The sequence below is a fragment of the Chlamydotis macqueenii genome, chromosome 4, assembly GCF_036417535.1.
Source record: "Chlamydotis macqueenii isolate bChlMac1 chromosome 4, bChlMac1.mat, whole genome shotgun sequence".
NCBI classification, from domain to species: Eukaryota; Metazoa; Chordata; class Aves; order Otidiformes; family Otididae; genus Chlamydotis; species Chlamydotis macqueenii.
The window spans coordinates 5,607,039-5,630,187 of NC_141559.1; the positions used below are offsets into that span (position 1 = coordinate 5,607,039).

General features: G+C 44.5%; 1 protein-coding gene across 1 annotated transcript in view; it reads left to right on the plus strand.

The window, feature by feature from the left end:
* The window catches only part of CFAP299 (cilia and flagella associated protein 299), a 159,666-nt gene that overhangs the window by 128,542 nt on the left and 7,975 nt on the right, over positions 1–23,149 (plus strand). The window contains exon 4 of the mRNA XM_086746599.1: positions 9,532–9,661. Within this exon, the coding sequence (XP_086602725.1) occupies positions 9,532–9,661 (130 nt within the window). The remainder of the gene's footprint in view (positions 1–9,531; positions 9,662–23,149) is intronic.

Below are 23,149 nucleotides of genomic sequence, written 5' to 3' on the forward strand. Positions count from 1 at the left end.
CAGGTAGTGCCCAGAGGTTCTTCCCAAACCTGCTGCTTGCATGTAATGAGGGGGTCTCAGCCTCTCTAGCTCTCACTGTGGCTTTTGACGGGCTCCTGCACAGCGTTGTGTCCCAACAACATCATCTCTTGTTCCCCTTGCCCTCCAGCTGCACGTGAGGGCTGGAGCCACGCGGGCGAGCGGGTTCTCCTGGCTGCTGTCACAGTGTGCTCGGGAGGATTTCTGTCTGGGTTTCTTTCAGGCACAGGAATTAGACGATTTTTTCTCACGCATCTTTCAGAAAACTTGGAAGATACGAGTCAGTAAGCTTTCCTTCTGGTGACTGAGACTGTTTCTTTCTGTTGGGCATGCTTAAGGCTTCTGATGGAAGTTACTGTTTGCTAGAGCATCAGCTGTAATGATGATTTGGAATATATGTGTGTATGTATTTGTTGACATGCAAGAACCACTGACTTGCCTACTGACAGTAAAATATGTGTCTATCAGAGACACTCTGCGCTGGTGTAATTGAAGTGAAATGAGAGGAGAAGCTAGGGGTGCTTTTTCCTGCTGGTTTGTTTCAGAGGAAAAAAGAACTGGTGAAAGTTCAATATAACCAGAGCTCAGCAGTGGGGCAAATACTGAGAAACTGGTGACGTTATCCAGGAATTCGAGTAGATTTCACTAGGGACTTACCTGTAAGGCAGTTTGTTTTACCATGGTAAGTTTCAAGGAAGCTATTTTAAGAGAATGAAAGGTTTTGATTGACAGAGGATCCTGGTAGTGAGGTTTTCCCTGTTATTTCAAGTCACTTTTCCCATGCAAGGCCATCTGCGGCTGTAGCACCAGAGTAGGTGCTCTGTCTGCACTCTTTGCCCGGTCTCCCCACACTGGGTAGCTGCAATGGCCCCACATCCCCTAACTCCTTCATTCTGCCTCTCGGCTGGCTGCCACAGGAAAACTGTGCACTGGGGCTCGGCAGAGGGATTTGGAAGCAGCACACTGGAGCTCGGTGTCTGTGGCAGGCATCAAGTGTCAACCTGAGCAGCTAGAAAACCCTTGGTTTCCGTTTCACCTCCTGTGGGGTCGCGGTACTCGTGATGTGGTGACACGCGATGTCTTGCTGCGGCGTACAGCAAGGCTCGCTGCAGTTGCTCTCTCTGCCAGCACGTGAAGAATGTGGTTCAAAAATATTTTGTTTGTTATAGAGAGCGTAAGCAGGCTGAGATGGCAACTTTTCCGGCTGTTCTTGGGTGTTTGTCCCTCAGCTTTCTCTCTTCATGTACTCAGCAGGTTTTAGGTTTTGGCTTTGTGTTTCTGAATTTACTTAAAAGGCTTGTAGTTCTTCAGTAGCTTTAAAGAAAAGCTTGCTTCCCAACTAGGTTTCAGGAAGCATCTGCAGTTTTTTTTTTTTTTTTTTTTTCTTCTCCATAGGTCTCAATTAAAAAGCAGCTCCCTTCTCACCAGTTCTATGCTTGAATTCAAATGCAGTGGGGGGTCTTGCACTGGCTTTACTTTTTTTTTTTTCTTTTCTTGTTGTTTACTTTTTCTTCTCCCCTGCACCTACATACAGACAATTGCCTTGATACTTCTACTTCTTTCCTCCTTACATCTCTTTGTTCTGCTCAGACCATTACTTGCAGTAACTGTCCCCCATCAACCTGAGAGCGAGTGCTCCTCTGCCAGGGAAACATGCCTTTTCCCACATTAGCTGAGCCCAAAGGCTGTGGCTACCTTCTCACTGCTGACGCTGATTTCTTATGTCTTCTGGAGCAAGTTTTTGTTTCTGTGTGCATTTGTTTTTAATAAGCACCTTTATGTTAAGGCTAACAGAATTAATCTAAGCTCATACTCTCAGTGGGCTGTTCTCAGCCAGAATATTGTTTTCAAAGTGAGCAACACCCTGTTTACACAGATAAGCAAATTCACAGTCTGCAGAGCTTCTTCCAGTTGGAGCAGCTGTTGAACGCTTACCAGTAATGGACTGGGAAGCACATGTTTCACACATAGCAAAGATTTTTTTCTTCTGAAGGGTAACCTTCCCCCCGCCCCCCCCCCCCCCCAAGTATTGAAAGCTAGAACTTTGGCTTCTTGGCCAACTATTCTTTCCCACAAATGCTGCTTCCCCAGTTCAAAAAAGCTTGGTTAGGTTATTGTGTGTGCGCGTGCGTCTCTGTGCCTGTGTTTCTGAAATATGCCCGGACCCGCACCGGGGGAACACAGGGAGCTGTCAAACACAGTCAGCTCTGTTGTGGCCCCGTAATGCGTGCCCCAGCCGCTGCTGTGGAGCGGTACCACCTGGCCAGCCCCAGGGACCATCGCCACCGGCAGCACGGCAGCTGGACTGCGTGTCCTCTGGCTGCTCTGCGGGGCTGCTGTACGGGCCAGTGAGCGAAGCTCCGTTGGACAGGGACCTGCCCGTTGGTGCGCAGGCTCCGCAGCCTGAGGAGCCACCCGCTGCTCTCGGAGCATGGATGTGAAGGTGCCTGGTTGGACGGAAGACAATGGCGCACGCTCGCCGTCGGCTTCACCAAGAGTTTGACCCCAGTGACAGAGAAACACATTTTTTGTGTCTCAATTGCTTATTTAAATTGTTGTAATAAGTAGGCTGCTTTTCTTAGATCCTCAAATGGCAAAGGTCTTTGGGAAAAGGAAGAAAAACAGGTACAGGTTTTGTGGAGCAGAGCTGGGACTGAAGCCTGACTTGAGTAGCTGACCGGCGAGAGCAGCCCTGCTCCCTGGATCCTTCTGAGATCCCTCTGCCTCAAAAATGTCCCGAGTGCTGCATCTGATGCCCTTTGTCTGGCACGTAAATGCTCAGAATGCAGATGGTCGCTAACAAGAGCCTTGGGTCCTTCAGCACGATAGTCTTTTGCTTACCGCAGTGAAAGCTATGCTTCATCTTACAGCTGGGGCGCTGGGCCTCGCGTGGTAATCTTAACAGCCGTATGGCCTTCTCAGTGTTATTCCTGCAACACTGGCGGTCACAGGTCTCTCTGTGAACTACGGAAGAGTTTTCCATTTGGTATAGGGTACAGCATGTATTGCTTTGTATTTCAGCACAGTTTCTGTCTCTGTGTTTGTGCTAACTAACTAAAAATATCCCAGACTACATGCACCTGCTCTGGTGTCCCAGGTTAGCACCAGGCCATGCTCTCCGGGGCCAGAATACAGGGTTTAGGTGCTGAGCAGGTGCCCTGGTTCTGGTGAGGACAGAGTTAATGCTCACCTGAGCTGGGAGGGGAGCTGGAGCTGGAGCTGGTGGTACCTGTGGCTGGGACACAGCTGGGACAGGTTGTGAATTGGCTGGGACACAGCTGGGACAGGTTACCCAAACTGGCCCCAGGGCTGGTCCCCACCCTGGGACACCAGCTCAGGGTATAAAGTGGGGATGGTGCTGAGGGGAGGCTGCTGCTGCTGGGGAGGGAGCTGGGTGTCAGGATCCCCTGCCAGGTATTGTGCTGTCTGTTATGTGCTTTGGTATTTTGTGTTGTTGGGGTTGGTTTGCTTGTTTTCCATCTCTGTTTTGTTTTTTTTCTGTTATTTTCTTAAACATTTTTTATCTGAAGCCATGAGTTTTGCCGTCTTTTCTTTCCCACTTCTCTCTGTCCCACTGGAGCGTGGGGGTAGTGAGGGAGAGTCTGTGTGGCTTGGTACTGAGCAGGGCTACGCTACAACAACAGGGACAGCGTATAGAGCTGCTATCTAACTCATAGGGTCAGAGCTTGGGGATTTCCTTTTTTTTTTTTTTTTTTTTTAATTTGCATTTATGTTTAGACCATACCCTACTTAGTTTGGACAGATGAGAAGAAGGCAAACTGAAGGCTGCTGTGAACCTGTGCTTCTCTCTAAGGCCTTGTTTTTTTCCTCTTTTGTACAGTAATAGGCAGGTGAAAGATGAATCTTTTCCAAAAATCCACTTGGCATTTTTGAGGTTGGGATGAAGGAAACTCAAGTAATTTCAGACATATTATAAGTTTTAGAAACGTTTAAAAGTTAGCCTAAGTAAGAGAGTGGTATTTCCAGAGGAAAATCTGGGAATGTGCCCAGAGCGCCTTCTGGGCTTGCTTTAGCGGTGCTTCAGTCTCTCCACTAAAGGGATGATGTATTTCTGTTGTACCCCACCCTCTTCACCCAAAAACAAATTGTGCATAAGGTAAAATCCCAACCTATAAGCCGATGTTTTATGCTGTTTTCACTCCTGGCAAGCCAATAGAACAGGTCAGCAATTCATTCCTACCTGCAAATCAGAAATGGTAATAGCATCCGGTTTAGAGATACAGAGGTGAGGTCCTTGCTCTGACTACTGTTCCCCACTGGTATTTCTATTAGATGTAATGTGATCTGCAGGTGGCAAATAAGGCCAAACACCACACAACAAGAATAAATCGCTACTCATTAAAAACATTTTTCAATTGGTAATGTATTTTACGCCTGTCCCTTTCAGCATAATCGTGCTCGTTCCCCTGGGTCCGCACCTGTGATATTGTCCATGTGAAAAGGGCTTTCTTAGGGAATTAGTAACTGACTCCTAAATATTGTCTGTCTTGACTTTCCCGTCATCTCCTTTCAGTTTGGCATGCTATTAAAGGACTCAAGTTACGAGACTATTTGAGCAGGCAGCAGGGCTGGTCTCTTTATATTCCCCTATGTTCTCTCTCCTCAGCTACACTGCATTTGCTACGTATGCATTACAAGAATTTCAAGGAAAGCCTTATCATGATGCGCTCCAGTTAATTTGCTGTCTTGTAGGTCCCATTCCAGCAAAGCCCTTGGATGCAGTTAAAACCCGTCTGTAATTGGTGTATTGGATATGCCCACCAACTGTGCTGAGGAGGTGCTGAAGGAAAAGCCTGTATTAAAATGTTTTCTTTTGGAGTAGGAATGTCCTGCTCTAAGGATTTTGGAAAGGCAGGGATTTTGGGAGAGCGAAAAGTTTTGGTAAGGTAATTGACCCTCATACCTTTTAATCCCTAAAAAGCACTTGTTGTTTTTTCTGCTCCTGGGGATGTTAATTGGATTTACAAACAACATTAGCCCTTGCTGTATGCTTTAGTGGCATAGGAAAAAGACTGGAGCTCTGGCAAGCTCCTTTGCAGCATCACCCTATGAAAAAATGAAGATGACCTTCTGGTGTGTGAGAATTATTGCAGCTGTGAGATGGTTCTCAGAAGGTTTATCTGTATCAATAGCTTTTCTTTCATAAGCAGCATTAGTCATCAACAGATGAAGACCACAGGTCAGACTGACTCCGGAGTACAGCAGTGTAGGGCAGATACTCGTACTGGTTCCTCCCAGAGAAGAGTGGGACGCAGAGGAGCGATGTGTTTGCCAGGTCCCTTGGTTCCACCTTAGTGCTCTAACCAGGGAGAAATTATCCTTCAGATGTGGAATATTTCACAGAGACAGATTTAGCCTAATGTGGGGAATGTAATTCTTTTTGGTAATATTAACAAAATAGGAAAAAATGCAAACAAATTCTCCTCCAACCTGGCAAGTCTGATAGGTGCTCACCAGTGTCGGTGGAAGCAGATCTTCTGTCTTTGCACGTTGAATCTCTCTCACGATGCATATAAGTATACCAGAAATGTTGGGCAAGTCCTGGCATTTACGTGTCCGTGGTAAGGTCTTGTTTGGGAATCAAAACCACTTTTAGCAAACAGGTTTCGATGTATGCAGTAATGCGTATAAGAGTGAATCACTGGCAGGTGATGGATGTTCTTCTCTTACAACTTAAAGTGCACAAATGGAACTAGACCCCAACACAGACAGCATTGTCTCAGATACAATATGGAAATTGTGTACGGAATAGTTTGTTTTCTTTAAAGTTTAAGGTGGACAGCCTTGATGGTTGCACAATCCTGTCTTTTAAGGAGATGATTTTAGCAGGTTTTGGAGCACATGCTTCAAAACCTGGGAAAACCTAACACCCAAATAAGTCCAGTTATGAGCCGGACTCTTACCCAGCCTAATGCTAGCGATGTATAAGCAAGCTGTAGGCAGGAGGTAAATCTGCATCTTCTGAAATCCTTTTATAATACCTCAACTATATATAACGGTATTAATATATTTGAGAATCCAGTCCTCGGTGTTCACAAGCGCTGGCCAAAGCAAAGCTGTGTTGTTATCCAAATTAACTGAATGTCTAGTATTTTAGGGGAAGAAAAAATACAGGTATTGACCTCAAAATCAAATGCCTTAGTGCTTTAAGTTTCTATCTGTGCTGGAAGTACCCAGAAGTGGACATTCTTCCTGTGTTTGTCCCTGTCTAACAGGCCTACCTTCAGTGTTTCTAACTGATAGCATAGGACCTGATTTTGGGGCTGGGGGAAGTCAGAGCAAACATTTCATTTGTTTTGATGATCGCTGGGTGGGAGAAACATGCTTACTGGAATGATCTAGTAGGGCTGTGTGTTACAAGGCAAACACTGATAGCAGTAGCATTGTACAGAAATTCCATGTAGTTAGGCATTTCAATACATGTGTGGATAAACAGGTTATTCGCAGTGGTTTGTTGGGTTTCTTAAATCTGGTTTGAAGTATGACAGGTTGGTGTTAGTCTTTTCCCAGGATCACGTACATAGGCTCCTGAAGAAAGTGCTCCTGTATTTAGCAGCGCCAAGTGCAGCTCCTCATAAATCTTTTGCGTTCATCTATAGGAAGCAGCAGATGCAAATGGTTATGGAATAATCGGAGCATTGGCATCTCACAATATTTGTCTACTATGAAAATATATGACTGGAGATGGAAACGAGAAAGATAAGCATGGAAATGTAGGATGTGACGTTTCCCTGAGCTGGAACTTGATCCACCGCCTCAGCCTCTCCCTCATGGAGAGATGTATATTTATACAAATATATAAATGTAAATGTATGGAGACATTTGGGTTTATCCCCTATAAATACTGCATCGCCCTTCTCTAGTCTCTGAACAGAAGGGAGGGAAAAGGAACTCTGTTTCTAGATGATCGCTGTAAGTCCCTTCCAAATGAACTATTTTGTTCTAGTCTATTTTAATTTGCTCCAAATTGTCAATTTATTCCAGCTGTAAATGGGTTCAGTTGTTAGGCCCGAAAGCTACATGGAAAGTGTACCTTTCAAACCCCATCTTTGAATAAGCTTTTTCACACTTCACCCTAGAATGAGTTCCTCAAAACTCGCAGATGGATGTAAAGCACAAACTCTGTGCTTAACAGGATCTGTTGTGTTAGAGACAAATCAGAGGAGGAATGAAGAGACTTTTAGAAGATTTTTCTGTTTGTGGGTTTTATGGTATTTTTATTCTCTCTTTCGGTTACTTTTCAGACAGGAGCTTTATCATTTTGGGAGGAAAGAGTGCAAATTTGTACAAGTTTCATCAGGGGCAAAAAGATGGGGCGCAGTTCAAAAGTTGAGAATAACTTAAGAAAATTCAGGTTGATTCATAGTTTAATGAATGAATGCTTACAGGTGGTTAGAAATGAATCACAGATGAGGAAAGAAGAGGAGCAATGTTGACAGATGAGAAGGATCAAAGGCCTTTAGTTGTGAGGAGGAGGCCTCAAAAGCGTACCTTTAACACAGAACATTTTTGTTTAGATATTCTGGTTGCTCTCTTAGAGGTTGTAAAGCAGTTTTGATGGTAGACTGTGCTTGCCTGTAGTTTCGTGTTGATTTGTAGCTGATAATATGTGAACGTTATTTTAGGAGATGAATTTTATAAGCAGAAGATCTTTGAAAGGTAGCTGTCTGTTTAACATTGCAAATAATACCGTAATGTCTGACAGCTTTTTTTTTAAAGGATCAGATCATACTGTGCAAGTCAAGGCATTCGTTTCAAGCTAGCTCTTCTGAAGGACGGTGAACCCCTGTTTTCAGATGCGTGCCGTACACTCAGTCACGTATCTAGGGCGGCTGCAGCGTACGGTGGCCTTGCCGTATGCTCAGGATAGACTTCTTTTTCTCATTGCCTCGCATCTGCCCTTACCTGGCTCTCCAGGCACAAATCCGTTGTTCAAAACGGGAGCTGGTGGGGAAAGGGAGGAGATGTGTATTTCAAGATGGTCAGATGTGTTGCAGGATATTCTTATGACTTTTCCTATTAACAACGTTGATGGTACAAATTGCAAAATGAGCAACACGTGTTTTGATGGAATTAAACTGAAATTGGCGAGGGAAACATTTATCAAGTACAACAAAAGCTTGCCAGATAAACCAGATAAGCTTGCCAGATAAGCTGCTGTTAAAATTGTTTTTTGAAAGAATTCCATGTGGCATTGTTTCCCTTCCCCCCACATTGGAAAAAGAAATATCACTTGATTTCAGTTGAGTAAAATCAAATGTGTACAGCTAACAAATACTGCTGTACCTCACCTACCTAATAACCTCTACCCTCAGCATTTAGTTTTTCCTGTGTGGATCCCATGATTCAAGAACCTTTCTGTCTTGCAAGTCCACATTCATCCAACCGCTTTCCAGTTCTTTTTGGTTTTTGTGTCGTGGGAGCGTGTGAAAAAGAATTGCCTCCTACCAGCCTATTCTCTGTTCAGCTTGAAAATACAATAAGTAAAAGGTAAAGGAACAGAGAAAAGGAGTAGAGAGTAAATGGGAAACGGGGTTTCCCAGCAACCAGTGGTGTGGAAAGCCATCCTGTCAGCACCTTTGTCTGTGACCGCATCTCAGCAGCAGCAGAGACGTTCTTCCCACTGGTACAGCCCAAGGCAGAAAGTAATTCCTTGTTGCCAAATGTGCCGCTGCCTTCCAGGTGCCCCGATGCCTCCTTAAATTCCGCTCTGACACGCGGAGGTGCAACAGCTCAATGAGTCATTTGTTCTGCTTTTAGCCACCCCGCTTTACCTAGCTTTATTTCGAGGCGCAGATTCTGGTTTGCTGTTTGTTTGCTTGTATTGAAATGATAGATTGTTGCTCTGGAACTCATTAGCTGTCAGAAATGAAGCAGTGCAGGCGTTGTCGTGCAAGAGAGGGCTGGTGCAGACTGCTCTGCTGTGGGGTTGTAGCGCGGAATAGAGAGGTGTATGGTAACCGGTTTCTGATCCGTCATCTTGCTGAAAGGCTAAAAATCTGCTGCGAACATTAAGTTGAACAAGTTTCGCATCAGCTGTAGAGGTGCATCTCGGATAAAAGAACGTTCTCATCCTTCCTACTTTGGTCTGGTAATTAGTGCCTGGACAACAGCATTGTAGAATAACCAAACAAAACCAACTTTGCTTAAAAATTGGTGTCCCATGGCACTAGATATCTTTAGGATTGTGTGCACGGGGCTGGCGGATATGGCCCGGGACCTGTGGGAAAACCCTTCCAAAGTGGATACGGGGAACAACTGAGGGCATGTTGCGAGACGCTGCATTTATATTTATTTTTACTGCAATGCTGCTAGGCTTGTGTTAAGAATATGCCGTAATATGCTATAATTTGAGTGTCTTAACTCCTAGCAGAGCCTGGCCTAGGTGCAGTTGCAAATGTTTATGTAGTCTTTAAATATGGTTTTATATGGAACTATGTGCTCATATCTATGTTTCTATTCTTAATTTGTGGCCGCCTTTGTGTTTTCCAGTCCATGACCAAAATTGTTATCGCCAGGAGGTACCTGCCTGCATCGACTATGCGCGTGGACTGACAACGGATGATTTGGAAGTCTGCTTCAGTGGGAAGAAAAGACTTTTTCTTTGGAACGCTGATCTGAGGTATTTATCTTGACTCTGTTTTAATTTATTTGCATTTAGGCAATATAGAGAGAAAGATTTAAATGTTTTTGAGTAGAAAGATAGCTTATGCAAGTGTTTCATGCTGGAAGGCAAACACCGTGGACCAGAATTAGTTGTGGAGAATGGCTTTAAGAAGGCTCCCTGTCAGATTTATTTAGTTCAGAGCATACAACTTCACCAGGACATTACAGTCATCGCCTGCCTCTGCATCTCTCATTACCCTGAGGAGTCTGTAAATAGAGAGATGCTTTGATCAGTAAGAGCATGCTTCTGGAGATGCCGTGAGTCACGTAGCTGCAGTCGGCAATTGCCAGAACATCTCTAGCTTTGCCTGCTGTCCACAGGGTCCATGGGAGGACGCTTTGCTGTGAAAGCGGGCCGCCTGCCGAGGTCTTCTGGTGGCAAATAAGATGGTGTGTTACCTGTGACTAACGAGAAACATCACCAATGAGCTTTTTCACTGAGGAATATGCTCTCCTTAAAATACGTCCTGTGCCCGAGTGCATGGAGATACACGTACGAGAGATGTTTGTGCACTCGTGCTGGTGAAGGCCAGGATGGAGAAGCTTGGCGCAGCAAAGCTTGCGGTCTGGCAGAGACGTGGGACGGCGCTTTGCACTGACGCAGTATGTGATACGCAGGCAGGTGCTGTTGACGTGGCATTGTGAATCATTATGGGAGTCTCCTTTTCCCACCGGTTAGATGGTAAGAACTGTCAACGGCTAGCTGCCATGTCATGCGCAGTTACTGTCTCCTGCTAAACACGTCTCCAGTACCAAGGAGTTTGTGCATTTTCTCCATTTGCTAAGAGTGGTTTTCTGTAACGCAAATTGCTGCAAATACTGTTCAGTCGAATTCTGGTGTGTGTTACGGAGCAAGAAGGCAGGAGTGAGTGTTGGAGGGGACGAGTGGGATGGTGAGGGTGTTTTGTTATTCGTTCAGGGGACAGCAGGTGTCAGTAATGAGGCAGAGATGCCAAAATCTCTCGATGCTACTTGAGATGGGAAGCAAAAATCCTGATTTTACACTTGGAAATCACAGGGAAGAACAGACAGATGCTGTTTATGACAGAATTAAGAACAGCAGGGAACGTAACATTGCATCTGGTTTGTGTATTATGTTCTTTCTACGTGTTAGGGTTTTATTAGTGACTCAAAAAAAAAAGCCTTTTAAATCATTGTTGTCATATGCAATAAGAAATGTCATTGCTGTATCCGGTAGGTGTGCTTAGCCCTGGTTATTCAGAGTTGAAAAAGCCTAATGTGATGTATGCTGCAACTTCTTTTCCTTCCCTTTGTCATTAAATGATGTGGTGCTTGAAGCATCACAGGTACAAACTGGCTTTTTGTGCAAGCCCTGTCACATCACAGAAAATCTCTAACCACCTTTCCATATCCCGTGGTCGCCTGGCGTCGAGCGCCCCATTTTGCATCAGTGAGGTGTCCTGAGAGCAGCATATTTCATTCCCACCGTATCTCTGGTGGTTAATGTGGAGAATGCTGTCGGACAGGTGGAGGACTGGAATGAAGTAGCAGCCCAAGAAGAAAGACTTGGCTAGTACTGTGCTGATTTAAAGATTCCCGTTCGCAGAAAACTTAGCATGTCCCCTGAAAACCTTTTTATTGAGTAGATAAAAACATCCTGTTTCTTGGTTGGAGTCTTAAATTTGAACTTCACTTGTTGGATCCTGTATTTGTAGTTGCACACCAGGTTAAATACAGCTTTAGGATTAGACGAGCTGTAATTACATAGGCTGTCATCAAAACTGTCTTCAGCCGTTCTTCAGTAATCTAAAAAGAATATTCCTAGAGGTAATTGTACATTTAATGGTCATCCCTCACCTTGGCAGGGCCATTCCTCTGCCTCTTTATTTTCTACCCAGCTTCTTCAAAATGTGTCAAGAATGCTGTTTGTGAATGGGGATAATTTGACTCCATATATAACTTTGTGCCTTCAGGTTTGAATCTCTTGTCAAGCTCTGTATCTAAGTCTCCTCATCACATAGCTCTTCCCTGGATACTAACATGTTTAGGCAGGTAGAAAAATGCCTTACTATAGGTGGCATATCTCCTTCTCAGGCTGAAAGACTGGGTGATTATTTCTGTGAAAAGTGGTTGTTCCTAAGAGTCATAATATTAGTTTAAGTTGGGGAAACTCCTTCCTCAGAGCTTTACGAAGCCCTTACTTCTGGTCCTTTTTACTCTTAGTCCCTTGGGAGATGGAAAATGTTGGATTTTGTGGGAGAGGTTAGTACCTTGTGCAGAGCTATCAAATTATCTTTTAAATACAGAAATCCGTACTTTACTGCAACACATTTTTCCCTTAGCTGTCTGATGCTGTTAGAAGATATTAAACTCGATCTTAAGTACCCTTTGAATCAGATTCTTGTTTACAATACAAAGTAAAAATACTGTACAATTAGGTTTATGTGATGTTCATACTTTAAATCCTGTGGGTAATATCAGAGGCTCTTGTGTTTGACCTGCGTGGTTCCTCTGAGTATTTTTGCCATTTTATTGCATTGCCCTATTGAGAGGCTATTATTTATACGATATAATCCTCATTTGGTTCCAGTTTATTAAATGAAAGGAATGTGTTAGGCAGTAAGTTCTTAAGAGGTCTGGAATTTGGACTGTAATTGAATCCATTCACTCTCAGCTAATTTATATAATCTGATGAGAAACAAGTGTCATACAATTTGTTCAAAGAAAAGGGAGAATATTCACTCTGTGGAACCATACCAAAAAGCTCTGTGAATGGGGAAGCACAGCAAAAGACGAAGTCTGGGCTCCCTTCGGTCTGATCAGCTGTGCCTGGAGCGTCTCTCCTAGCGAAGGAGGATGACATGAACGCCTTGCAGTAGAATTGTACTGTTTCAGTTTTGGGTGAACTCCTGCCTTGGTTGTTCGTTAGTTTTCTGTGGCAGCATGCTAGATCGGGTATTTTTGATGCTGTACACTGTGGTGTTTTATCCTCACGCTTGGCTTGTGGTCACAGTGTTTCCATTTCTTCCTACTAGTGCGTGCGTTATTTAGTAAAATAGAGCCAGGTGAGAAGCTGTTTACTGTACCACATGGGTCCTAGATTTTCCCCTGAACTAATGGTCTGAAACTACTTACTTATCTCCTCAGCAGTGAAACTCATTTGGTTTTGGCCTTGGCACAGGCTAGTCTGGGCATGGGAGGTCTGGCATTCAGGGCTTTGTGGTGATGCACCTCATCAGCGATAGAAGTGCATTGTGCCACACAGGTGCTTTCAGACCCGGCATGATGTTCTTGGTTATTGGCAAGAACCGTCCCGTCAGCTTCTGCCCTTCTTCTCTTGCAGTTCGGCTGGGGTCTGCTTTGGCTGCAAGTGGGCGCAGCGTTTGGCAGTCAGTCATTAACTGGGGTTGGAATTCCCTCCCATTTTATCGCCAGGCAGGTTCTAAGATACCATCTGTTAATCTGTAAAGACCTGTAGGGCAAATAATGGCCAACAGTACGTTCCCAAGCGTGGGGCATGAGGCAATTTCTCCCACCCCTGCAGTACGCTGTACCCTGTAGATTACAATAATTTACAAAAGAGCACTGCTGCTACCCCGCTTACCCAGGCGAGAGCTGAGAGGGAAGAAGTCGCTTTTTCATGCTTCGCAGCACGGGCAGTCCCGCCGTGCCAGACAGAAGATATGCAGAGAACTTCTCCCTTGAGGAGCAGGCGACAGAAGCTGAACCAAACTCCAGCTGCACCCCAGGCACAGTGAGGGAACAGCAACCCACTTGCAGAGGTTGTGGTAATCCCAGAATCCAGCCTAAAGCCTCTGGAAATTGTTTCTCCCCAGCCAGGACATTAACTGATTACGGCAGCCAGAGGTAGGAGCAGGTCACCTACAACAGGCAGCGTGAGGACACCTGTTACTGTGGGTCTCCTTCCAGCTTTCACAGACCAGGATATTGAACGGGAGTTAGCGGAAAACCGGCTGTACGTGTTTTGGTGTTGTCTGTTTTGTTGATCAGGAGGGGTTTGGTTTTGTTTCTTTTTTCCCAAATATAACAGGAGGTTGTCCTTGTGCTGCAGGATCCACAGATAGCTGTTTCTCCAGTTGTCCTGGTGGTGCATTTACTTCAGTTGTTTGTCAGCACACTTGATGTTTACAAAACCATCTGGGTCTTTGGTTACAACTGTGTTCTGTGTTTGTTGACCAATATCCTGGTAATACCAAGCCAGTCACTGTTGAGACTTTGGGGAAACGGGTGGCAAAGGGTGTGCAATGAAGGGAGCCTGGATGCGAACAAATTCAGTGAAGGCTGGTGTCACTCCAGGCGTGTCAGCCAGAGCCCTTCTCTAGCCATATGGTGGGAAAAAAATGTTATTCTAGAGTCCTCTCCTTGTGTAAGAGTATTCATCATTTATGAGACTTAGTGTCCTAACTCACAAATAGCGTGGCCTGATCTTTGAAGATTTTCAGTACCTACACTATTGTTGCATGCAGTGGCATTTATGGCATAGTCGCCCATTAGGTTCCTGCTTATCCACTTTGCTGTCTCATGTTTGGCATCCAGGTTCTTTCATCATAGTCTCCAAATCTTTTGGAGATGAAGCGATGCCGTTGTGCCGACAGGAGGAGTGGCGGTGCAGGAGTGCAGGGGGTCATTCCTAACCGCCCCTTAGGCATTCAAGGCAATGGAGAGCAAGTGGCAGAGACGTGCGAGGGTAGAAAGGAGAGTACGTTCAGACTTGACGTTTGCATGTGTGAGGAGAAAATTTCATTTCTGCCAGCTCTGAAAATGTTAATTTGGAGACATATGCTTCCACATTTTGCTTGTGCTTAAATAAAGCAAGTACTACTTTTCACTTGTAATTTCTCTCTTTTTTTTTTTTTTTTTTTTTATTCAGACTTCAATCTTGTAATAAAGATAAAGTCTCCTAAGAGGAAAGATTGACTTTTTACAGCTTAGAATAAATTAACCTTATACATTTGAAACAGGGAAATGGAAAGTACAAATTGCTGAAACCTTAGGAGAAAAAAAAAAAAGTAACGTTGGGGAAAGACTATTTTGTCATCCTTCTCAGTTCAGTCATACTATCACCAGAAAGAGCAGAAGGGTAGGAAAAACCCTGCAGAACATAGAAATTGGCCAGGCGCTTGTCTGGAATGTGATTTGGGTTGAAGCCTCTGTGCGCAATTTGAGAACCAGAAGTGATCCACACCTGTTTATGCGAGAAGACAGTGTTATGATGCACAGACAGATGCATAAGGTGGTCGGACCTGAACAAGATAGCTCTTTCTCCTCTTGCTGATTCCCTGAAAAATCAAGAGAGTATGTCCCTGTGCGTTCGTTCGTTCCAAGAGAGCTCTGTGGGCTGCGAGATCAAATCCCGTTTCTCTTACCTCACCAGATAGCACTGGCCTCAGTTCGCTCTTAACGTGGATCCGAAATGACACCGAATTAATCTTTGCAATGCTGACAATAGATATGTGTTGGTGCTGTTGGGTTTTTATCAAGGTCTTTTAAATGGTCCCACTGTTTGCATAAGATCTCAGTCAATGTGCTGCAAACCAAGCCATGTCTCGCGTGTGGAGATTACACCTGACCCTCTCCATCTGCGATTTTAAAGGCCCCTTTAAGGTGCCCACCAGAATGGGCTTCCTGGCATGACTGCAGTGTAATTAATAATGTTAGAAACAAGAACAGCTCATGGGTGGGGTCCCAGACAAGGGACCTTGTTTAGGCATTCACTTAAATGCCTCCCTATTTAGAGAAATACCTAGAGCGTGTGTTTACATGCTTTTCTGAGCAGGAAGACTGAATGAAGACCCTAGATTGGGGCTTCAGTTACTGAACGCGTTTGCACGTAAAATGCTAAGAAGCAGGTAAGTTACACTGCGGTGCACTGTGATGAGTTGCACTGTTGATTTAAAACTGATGTTATAAAGAATGAGTGCGTGAGGGTGGAGGGAAAGGCAGCACAGAGCCGGGCGCAGCAGGTCACCCCTCTGGGGCAGCGGGCCCAGCCGGCACAGCGTAACCTGGGCACGTCTGCCCTGGCTCCGTCAGTGCGGCTTTCGGGGCGTTGTGGCCGATCTGGGTATCGCTCGTTAATAATGGACATCAGCAGGGTGTTGATAGTGAAGCTGCAGCGTCCCATAGTTTTGTGAGTACTTTTCTGGAAATTTCATGCTTTTGGTTTATTGTCCAGACATCTCAAACCTCAGCCGGAGCACGGTGCGGTGATCCTGAGGCAGCATGTGATTTCTGCCGCGCATGGGTGTCTGAGAAACCACTTTTTCCTTCTAGTTATAGCAGGAAATAGCTGTGGCTGAAATCGGTATGTCCAGATTTCCTAATGGATGGCTGTATGGAATAACTAGTACTTTCTTCAGTTGCCAGCTACATCCTAGTGAAAATGACAGCAAAATTCTGCCCTGTGTTGACAAGGGAGGGTATCGCGCTCGTTCTCAGCTGCGGTAGGTGAAGCTGTGTGTTTGTGGCAGACAGTGTTACAGCTGAACTGGAGAATCCCTACATCTTGCCATAAACAGTATTTCTCCCGAACTCTTAGCAGGCTGAATCGCTGGCTGCCGAGACAGATAGCTTGTGCCTGCCCTAAGAGACTGGAGGTTGTTTCTTGACGATAAACTTTCACGAACCAGAAGTAATAACAAGGGGGATTCCTGTCAAGGAATCTGTTCTAACTCCTTGGAAAAAACTTTCCCTAAAACCTCCAAAACTATTATTTGGAAAACACCTAGTATTTCTAACATATTCAGGGAGGGAAAGAGAGAGGGAAAGGAGCAGGGGGAGACAGAGGAGGACCCTAATGAGCTCAGGAGAACTCGACGATTACTGGCTTTTGCGGCTGCATTTTTCAAGCTCTCCTGTCTGAGCTATGTCCATAATTGAAGATCCAGTGAAGGATGGATACGCAATTGGATTTCCCACATCCTTGGTGAGGTCTGAGCAATCAGGGCCTTGAAATAAACATTTGGTTGAAAAATTCCTCAGTACCTTGAAATGAGCCTACTTATCTTTTGTGCTGCAGCAGAGGTCTGCAAGTAATTAGATGATGCACAAAGAAGTATTAACAGTTAAAAGTTCTTGTTCGGTTTCTCTGTGTTAGCTCTTGGTTTTGGATTATTGTGACATCTCGTATTTGTCTTTTCTCCTGCACGATGCAAGTTAATTGTTCCTTGTACACAAATGTCTTATGCTTCTATTTTCATTTCACTGCTCGTCCTTAGATCTCATCAGTGAAAAGTAGGTATTTACACAAAAATCGATGTCCGATAGGCTCTTCTTTTCTGGCCACAATGTTAACGTCAAAGACACTTTAGCCAAGCCACGTTAGTGTAATTGCAGTCATTTTCATTTTGCTTCTACAAGTGTTCCTAAAAAGGAACACACGCTTTATATGTGACGTACACTGGCTGTATCTCTTCGTGTCACAGTATTGCAGTAATTACAAGCTATAAATCTGCGTCTCTTGACGGGTGTTAGGTAAAGAAACCAAACTTCTGGCCTCTAGCAGAGATCTGCATGGATAAATAATATATTTCTGTGTGCTTCTCTTAATTACTTAAACCAAAAGAGAGGTGGGGGAGACAATATTTTCTGTGTTTATTTGCACTACAGAGTTCATACTTACATTTGTGAAAATCTGTATAGGATACACAAGAACTATTTTAATTTCAAAATATCCCAAAGGCACCTGTGCTTTTGGAGAGCAGATGAAGTCTGGTTGGTGAGTCGGGAAGCCCTCAGGAGAAAGCTCGAGGGTTGCGTTTCAGCCTCATCTACTTGAAGACGGGGCAGATTGCTTAACGCCAACAGAGGGCATGCCAAGTAGGAATAATGTCTCTCAGATGTAAGATACTGGGAACGTTTAAAAATGTGTCATGTTCTTTTTGACAGGTTTTTGGTTCTCCCCCTCCCCGTCATCCAACATACATCTCCCTTCTCTTCCTCCATGAAATATGTCTATTACTTTGTTTTCCTTGTCTTTAGTTTTGTTTTAAAACTTTTCCCAATTTTCTTGGTCCCTGAATTTCCTTAATTCATCCTGCCTCCTTTTCTCTGTGACTTTTTCTCTGTCGCTCGCAGATGCTTATGGAGAGCTCACAAATTGGACGTTCCTCTGGGAAGCCTCATAACAATTCTTTGTGTCTGTGTTGTTCATGGAAACAAAGCCCCGTCACGGTCCAAGCCCCATTGCGTGCTCTCTGATGCCGGGCTGAGGTGTGACGGTGGCAGTGACACGGCTTTCGCCCGTGGGTGCCACAGTATCGTTTTGGCAGCGCGGGAGGAAGCAGCCCTCCCTGGTTCCGCAGCTTGGGTCGCGGTGGGTGCTCGGCACGAGCCTCGGAGCTTTTCATTTTCCCTTTTATCCCAGACTTAATGGTTGAGGGGCAAGGAGTTCCTGTGCTTTTCCAAGTGAGCCCGGCGGGGCTTGTTCAGCGCAATCCGAGTCTCGCAGCCCCAGCAAATTCTTCTGGTTCTTTTCCAGGGGCTGAAGTATGAGACCAATTTAAGGCAATAATGTAATGTACTGCAATAGTAAAGATACCATACATCTGGGTGTGATGACAACTTAACTGCAGGTATTCTGTGGGTCCCATGAGTTGTTTTTATTGTGTCTCTGAAAACGACCACAAGCTGGGAAAGTGACTTAATTCCTTTCACTGATAGGGCATTTTTGGAGGGTATGCTTTTCCTCTGCTAGGAGTTTTAAAGAGGTTATTCCCCCTCCCATGGGCCCCTTTTCCTGATTAATGCCTGGAGACTATGGATTTAGAATGACATTCCAGGTTGATCTAGTAACAAGGTTTGGATGTGAAAGCTGCGCATGTCGGGCCAAGCCGGAGTCCTCGCTACGCCAGAAATGCATAAGTGCATTGTTTCAGCGCTCGGTCTGGGCAGTGCACCTGCACCTACGCGCTGGAACTGCCACCGAGGAAACCTTCCTGCAATCCTGCTTCTCATTACATCCCCCAGATCAAGATGTTCTCTGTAACGACACGGTGTCTGCCTAGCTCCCTCTCCTGCGCTGGTGTACCCTGAGGTTTGTGGGATACCCACACCACGCTCTCCAAGATGTTCAAAAGCTCGGATAAACATGTGGTAGTACGGGTTTGTGGCCTTCTGTGCACAGGCAGATCGCACATGTGGTTACCACGCTGAAGATATTTCCTGAAGAACAGCAGGAGAAAGAGTGGAATAATCATGGGCTGGTGTTTAAGATGGGGAAGGAAAGGTGGCTCTTCTGTTCTTAATGCTCTTTGGAGCTAATGGTAGCATTTAAAGCACTTTGTAGAATTAGTGAGGTAAGGAGAGACGTGTTTTGGTTTGGGGTTTTTTGGTTTTTTTTTTTTTTTTTTTTTTTTTTTATTTCAGTGGAACATTCCAATTATTGCTCACATCATGTAATCCAACATATATCATAAAGCACATAACCCCAACTTTTTCAGCGTAAAACCGGTACAGAAGTCAGATTTTTCACAACATTTAAAGCTTTTAATGAAAAACCCACAAATGAGTAATCAGACCTCTCACATCTGCTAAAATAAACAAGGAAACAGAAAATGTTTTGATAACGGAAGCCCTATTATTCATTTAAACAGTGCTGCACTGAGCACGGAAGCAGGGATAAGGAATGGGAGTGCTAGTTCTGATGTATAAAATTCCTGTGTGGCTTCAGACCTCCGTGGAGGAGAGGAGGAGAGGCAGTCTCCATGTGAGAGTGTGGTATTTTTCTCGCTGGCTTGCATCAGGTGACCCCGCACGCGTGGCGGGGAACGATGGGGAGGGCGTTTTGGCGGAGGCTGGTTCCCGTGGAAGCCCCTTCCCTCATCCGCAGGTTGGAGGAACAGTGACAGCCCTTGGCTTCTGAGCATGCCGGCAGCCGGGGCGCGGTGAGAGCTTGGAGCTGTTACGGACCATGATCTGCCAGGGTGTCTGCACTATTGCCGGAGCAGATTTGCCTGTGTTTAATAGATGGGTGTTGATAGGCTTCCTTCTTGAATTCTACGGTAATTTTCCACTATGTTCACATTTCCACTTAAACTCTGACACATGCCTGCAAATACCTTTTGATGTGTGTGTTGCTTGTGAAATTAAAAATTTCCATAAAATGCTGAAGTGGAACATGAATGACATTGTGTTCTGTACTTCTGAAATTCTGAGTGAAGAAATTGGGTGACAGATTTCAAAGTAAATGTATAAGGAGGCAGGAGTTGTGGTAGCCTGTAGCTCTAGCCGGATGCATAGGAACTGGTAAGTGTCCTCAGCATTCGTGTGACAATATCCCTTTTACTTACCATTGGATGTGGCAATATTCTGTTCTATATACAACATGTATATCCTATTTCCAGTCCTCTAAAACATTCAACTACATTAAGTAGATGTGGCAAAACAATTATTACATCAGTTATAAATCATAATATTTGAAAATCCAACTCAAAGCATTAGGGAGGGGAACAACTTATCTATGTTTAAACCATTGTGCTATTGCAGTGTCTTGGGAAGCAATTAATCTTTTTTTTTTTTTTTTTCTTGTGTATGCGCCTTATACATACCTCTTCGAAGAGAGGTATGTCTTTGAATCTTTTTTTTTGTAATTTTTGGGCTATGCTCTATCTTTTGTCCCTCACAGTTCGTAACGTTGGTGTCTGCTGCCTGGTAGGCGGATGTTCCCCATCACAGTCGCGTTTTTGCTCTTTCCTGTCTCTTGATCCTTTTTAGTGTTAGATGACAATTGTTGCATTTTCTTACAGTCTTACAACGGTTACCTACCTGCTAGTTAAAATCAGAATAATCTTACTGTAGCTCTCAAGAAATGTTATAGATATCTTCTTTTGCAAAGTATGTACAAGGCTTTGCTGTCTTTGTTTTCACGCTGTGAAATGCTACACGTACTTAAAGGAGAGTTGTTCTTACATTGCTCCTAAGTGAGAGATACCTTCCCAGGGTTTGCAAATGATGGTTTTCGATATCCTTCTTCCAAAAAGTAGCAGCAGCTTTGGCCTAAAAGGGAGGTTTTGCATTCACCGCTCGGAAACACATTCACGTGTAACGTGCAGATGTGTAAAAACATGTGAGGCTGCTCTCACTGGAGCTTTGTCCTGGACCTGACTTGGATCAAGGCTATTTAACTTTTTTTTTTCTTTCTCTTAACATCACAGCCTTTTTCAGGCATCAAAGCCTCTTGGTCTTGGAGGACGCACGGGAGACGGGATCCGCTCCTGTTCTCTGAATACTGCAAAATCCCCTCTATTCTTTGGAGTATTTCTTAAAACATGCAAAAGCAATAAATGTGGGACAAAATTTAAAAATAACAGGTTATTTTTCTACTAGCAAACTGATGAAGGCACTGAACCAGTTTCCGGGAAGATTTCACCTACACCTCAGGCTTTACAGGACATTGACTTCTCCTTATTACTGTGCTAATGTTTTACCTAATAATTATTCTGTTTATTTTTTTCTTGCTATGGTTTGCACAAATTCAAACCGTTGGCTTGATACACCTCACACAAAATGCTTTCGTTTGGAACGAACGCTCAGAATGATCTCTTGACCTGTGAAAATCACGTTAGCAAAGAATTGGGATTGTTATTTCTGGTTTTTTTTTTCCTGTCTCTGGCTTTTGGTCATTGCACTCGCATCTGAATTCTGGCGGTTTGTAGCTCACATGAGTAACAGTTACTGTGGCCAACTTGCTCCCTTTTGTGACACTTGATGGGCATCCTCTGTCCATCATGTTGGGTCGGTGACCTGTGTCCTTGCCTGCAGGACCCAGCAAATGCTTTCAAATGGCTTCCCTGTGTCCTCACGTATGCAGCGCCACTTCAAGCATGTTAAGTTCTCCTTCAATTTCTCTCTCTTTTTCCTTCTTCTCCTACTATCTACTTGTTAACATGCAGAGGCTCTTCCTTTTGATACACCCTCTTCCTGGAGTGGTTTTTCTGACCCAGGCTCGTCCAGAGCTTTCGGTGCACTGCAGTCCTGTTGTACTCAATGTGTTTCACATAGCTGGGGGACCTGGGGCCTCCATCCTTTTTTATCCCTCTGGATTTCAAAGAGGTTCTGGTTATAGACTGTTTCTCATTTTAATGTGCGAGTAGATGACAGAGTTTGAGATCTCGTTTTACATGTGCGCCTCACGTGCATAAGCTTTGCAGCCCGGTTGCAAGCTCCGAATCTGTTGTAGAGAAGAGATAATGAATGTGAATACTCTGCCGTTTTGCTTCATTATCACAGCTCTACTGCCTTGTTGGGATTGAAATAGGAAAGTGTCCTCCCTGATGCCCTGCCATCAGGGCATTGGGCATGCCACTGTCATAGATCAATAGTGTGTTTGTGATTTGAAAACATTTTTAAAAACCCAGTATGTTTTCAGTAGTTATGTTGATTTGAGCTGTTCAAGCTATATGTTGCTGTGCATTGCACCAGTAGTTGAAATACGTGTAGTAATAGATTATATCAAATTTTTAGCAGCAAAGAGAATAGGCACTGCGTTTTCTTGTACCAGACATTCAGCCATAAGAAACTAATAGATCACACCAGGGCCAGTGTTTGCAAGATGTGGTGCCTGAAGTTAAACGCACTGTTTTTCAAGTTACTTTAGCTGTTAGTAACTCTCCCTAGACTTAGCAGTCTCCTGGGTGCTCTGATCCCACCACATCCTAGCAAAACACATTGTTTTTCTAACTGGTACTGGCAAGCTGGAAAATGCAAAGCCCATTTTGCAATAGTTTTACATCCTGAACCCAGAGTTGGTAATACAGAGCTTTTCCGAGGATGTGTTTTACCACAGCCCTTTGGGTCTGGTAACCTTGGGAGTGACTCAGTCAAGGACCTTATACCTCAAGGCAGGATAGTCCTTTCCTGAAAAGCTGGCATTTTTGCCACTTGAAGGGAAGTTGCTCAAGATGGAAATGCCTGATGCATTCTCATCTCTCCTGTTCCTGCGTATTTAAAAGCTGAGGTCACTGTGATGTAGATAAAACCCTGCGTGTATTGCAGAAATGGCTGGGGTGGGGCGGGCACGCAGGAGGGAGTTGTAAAGCAATATTTTTGTCCTCTAAATGTTTGTATAGTGGGCAGAGTTTGAAGAATATGAGACTTGCTATGCAACAGCTTGCAGAAAACAGCAAGGCGGGCCAGTGTCCGCCTCCCCGGTGTGTGCGGTAGCGCCTGGTAATTTCACTGTCTGGTAGACTAAGGTGCGATGGCAACTGAGCTCTTCTCACGGGTTGAGATTTCCCATGTGCTGTTTGCCAGTTCCAGTGGGAAAGATCCATCTAAATGTCCCTGGGTCACTTAGAATTGCACCCTTCGTCATTCACAGCAGACAGGCTGCTCTGAGGATTCCCTCGGTGCCTAAGGCATGAGGATTTCAAAGGATTTCCATTAGGGAGATCTGAGGAGGAGGAGGATGGAATCCTTTCTGAGCCTTGAAGGTTGGCTGTCTCCCCTGGCTTTACCTCATGCT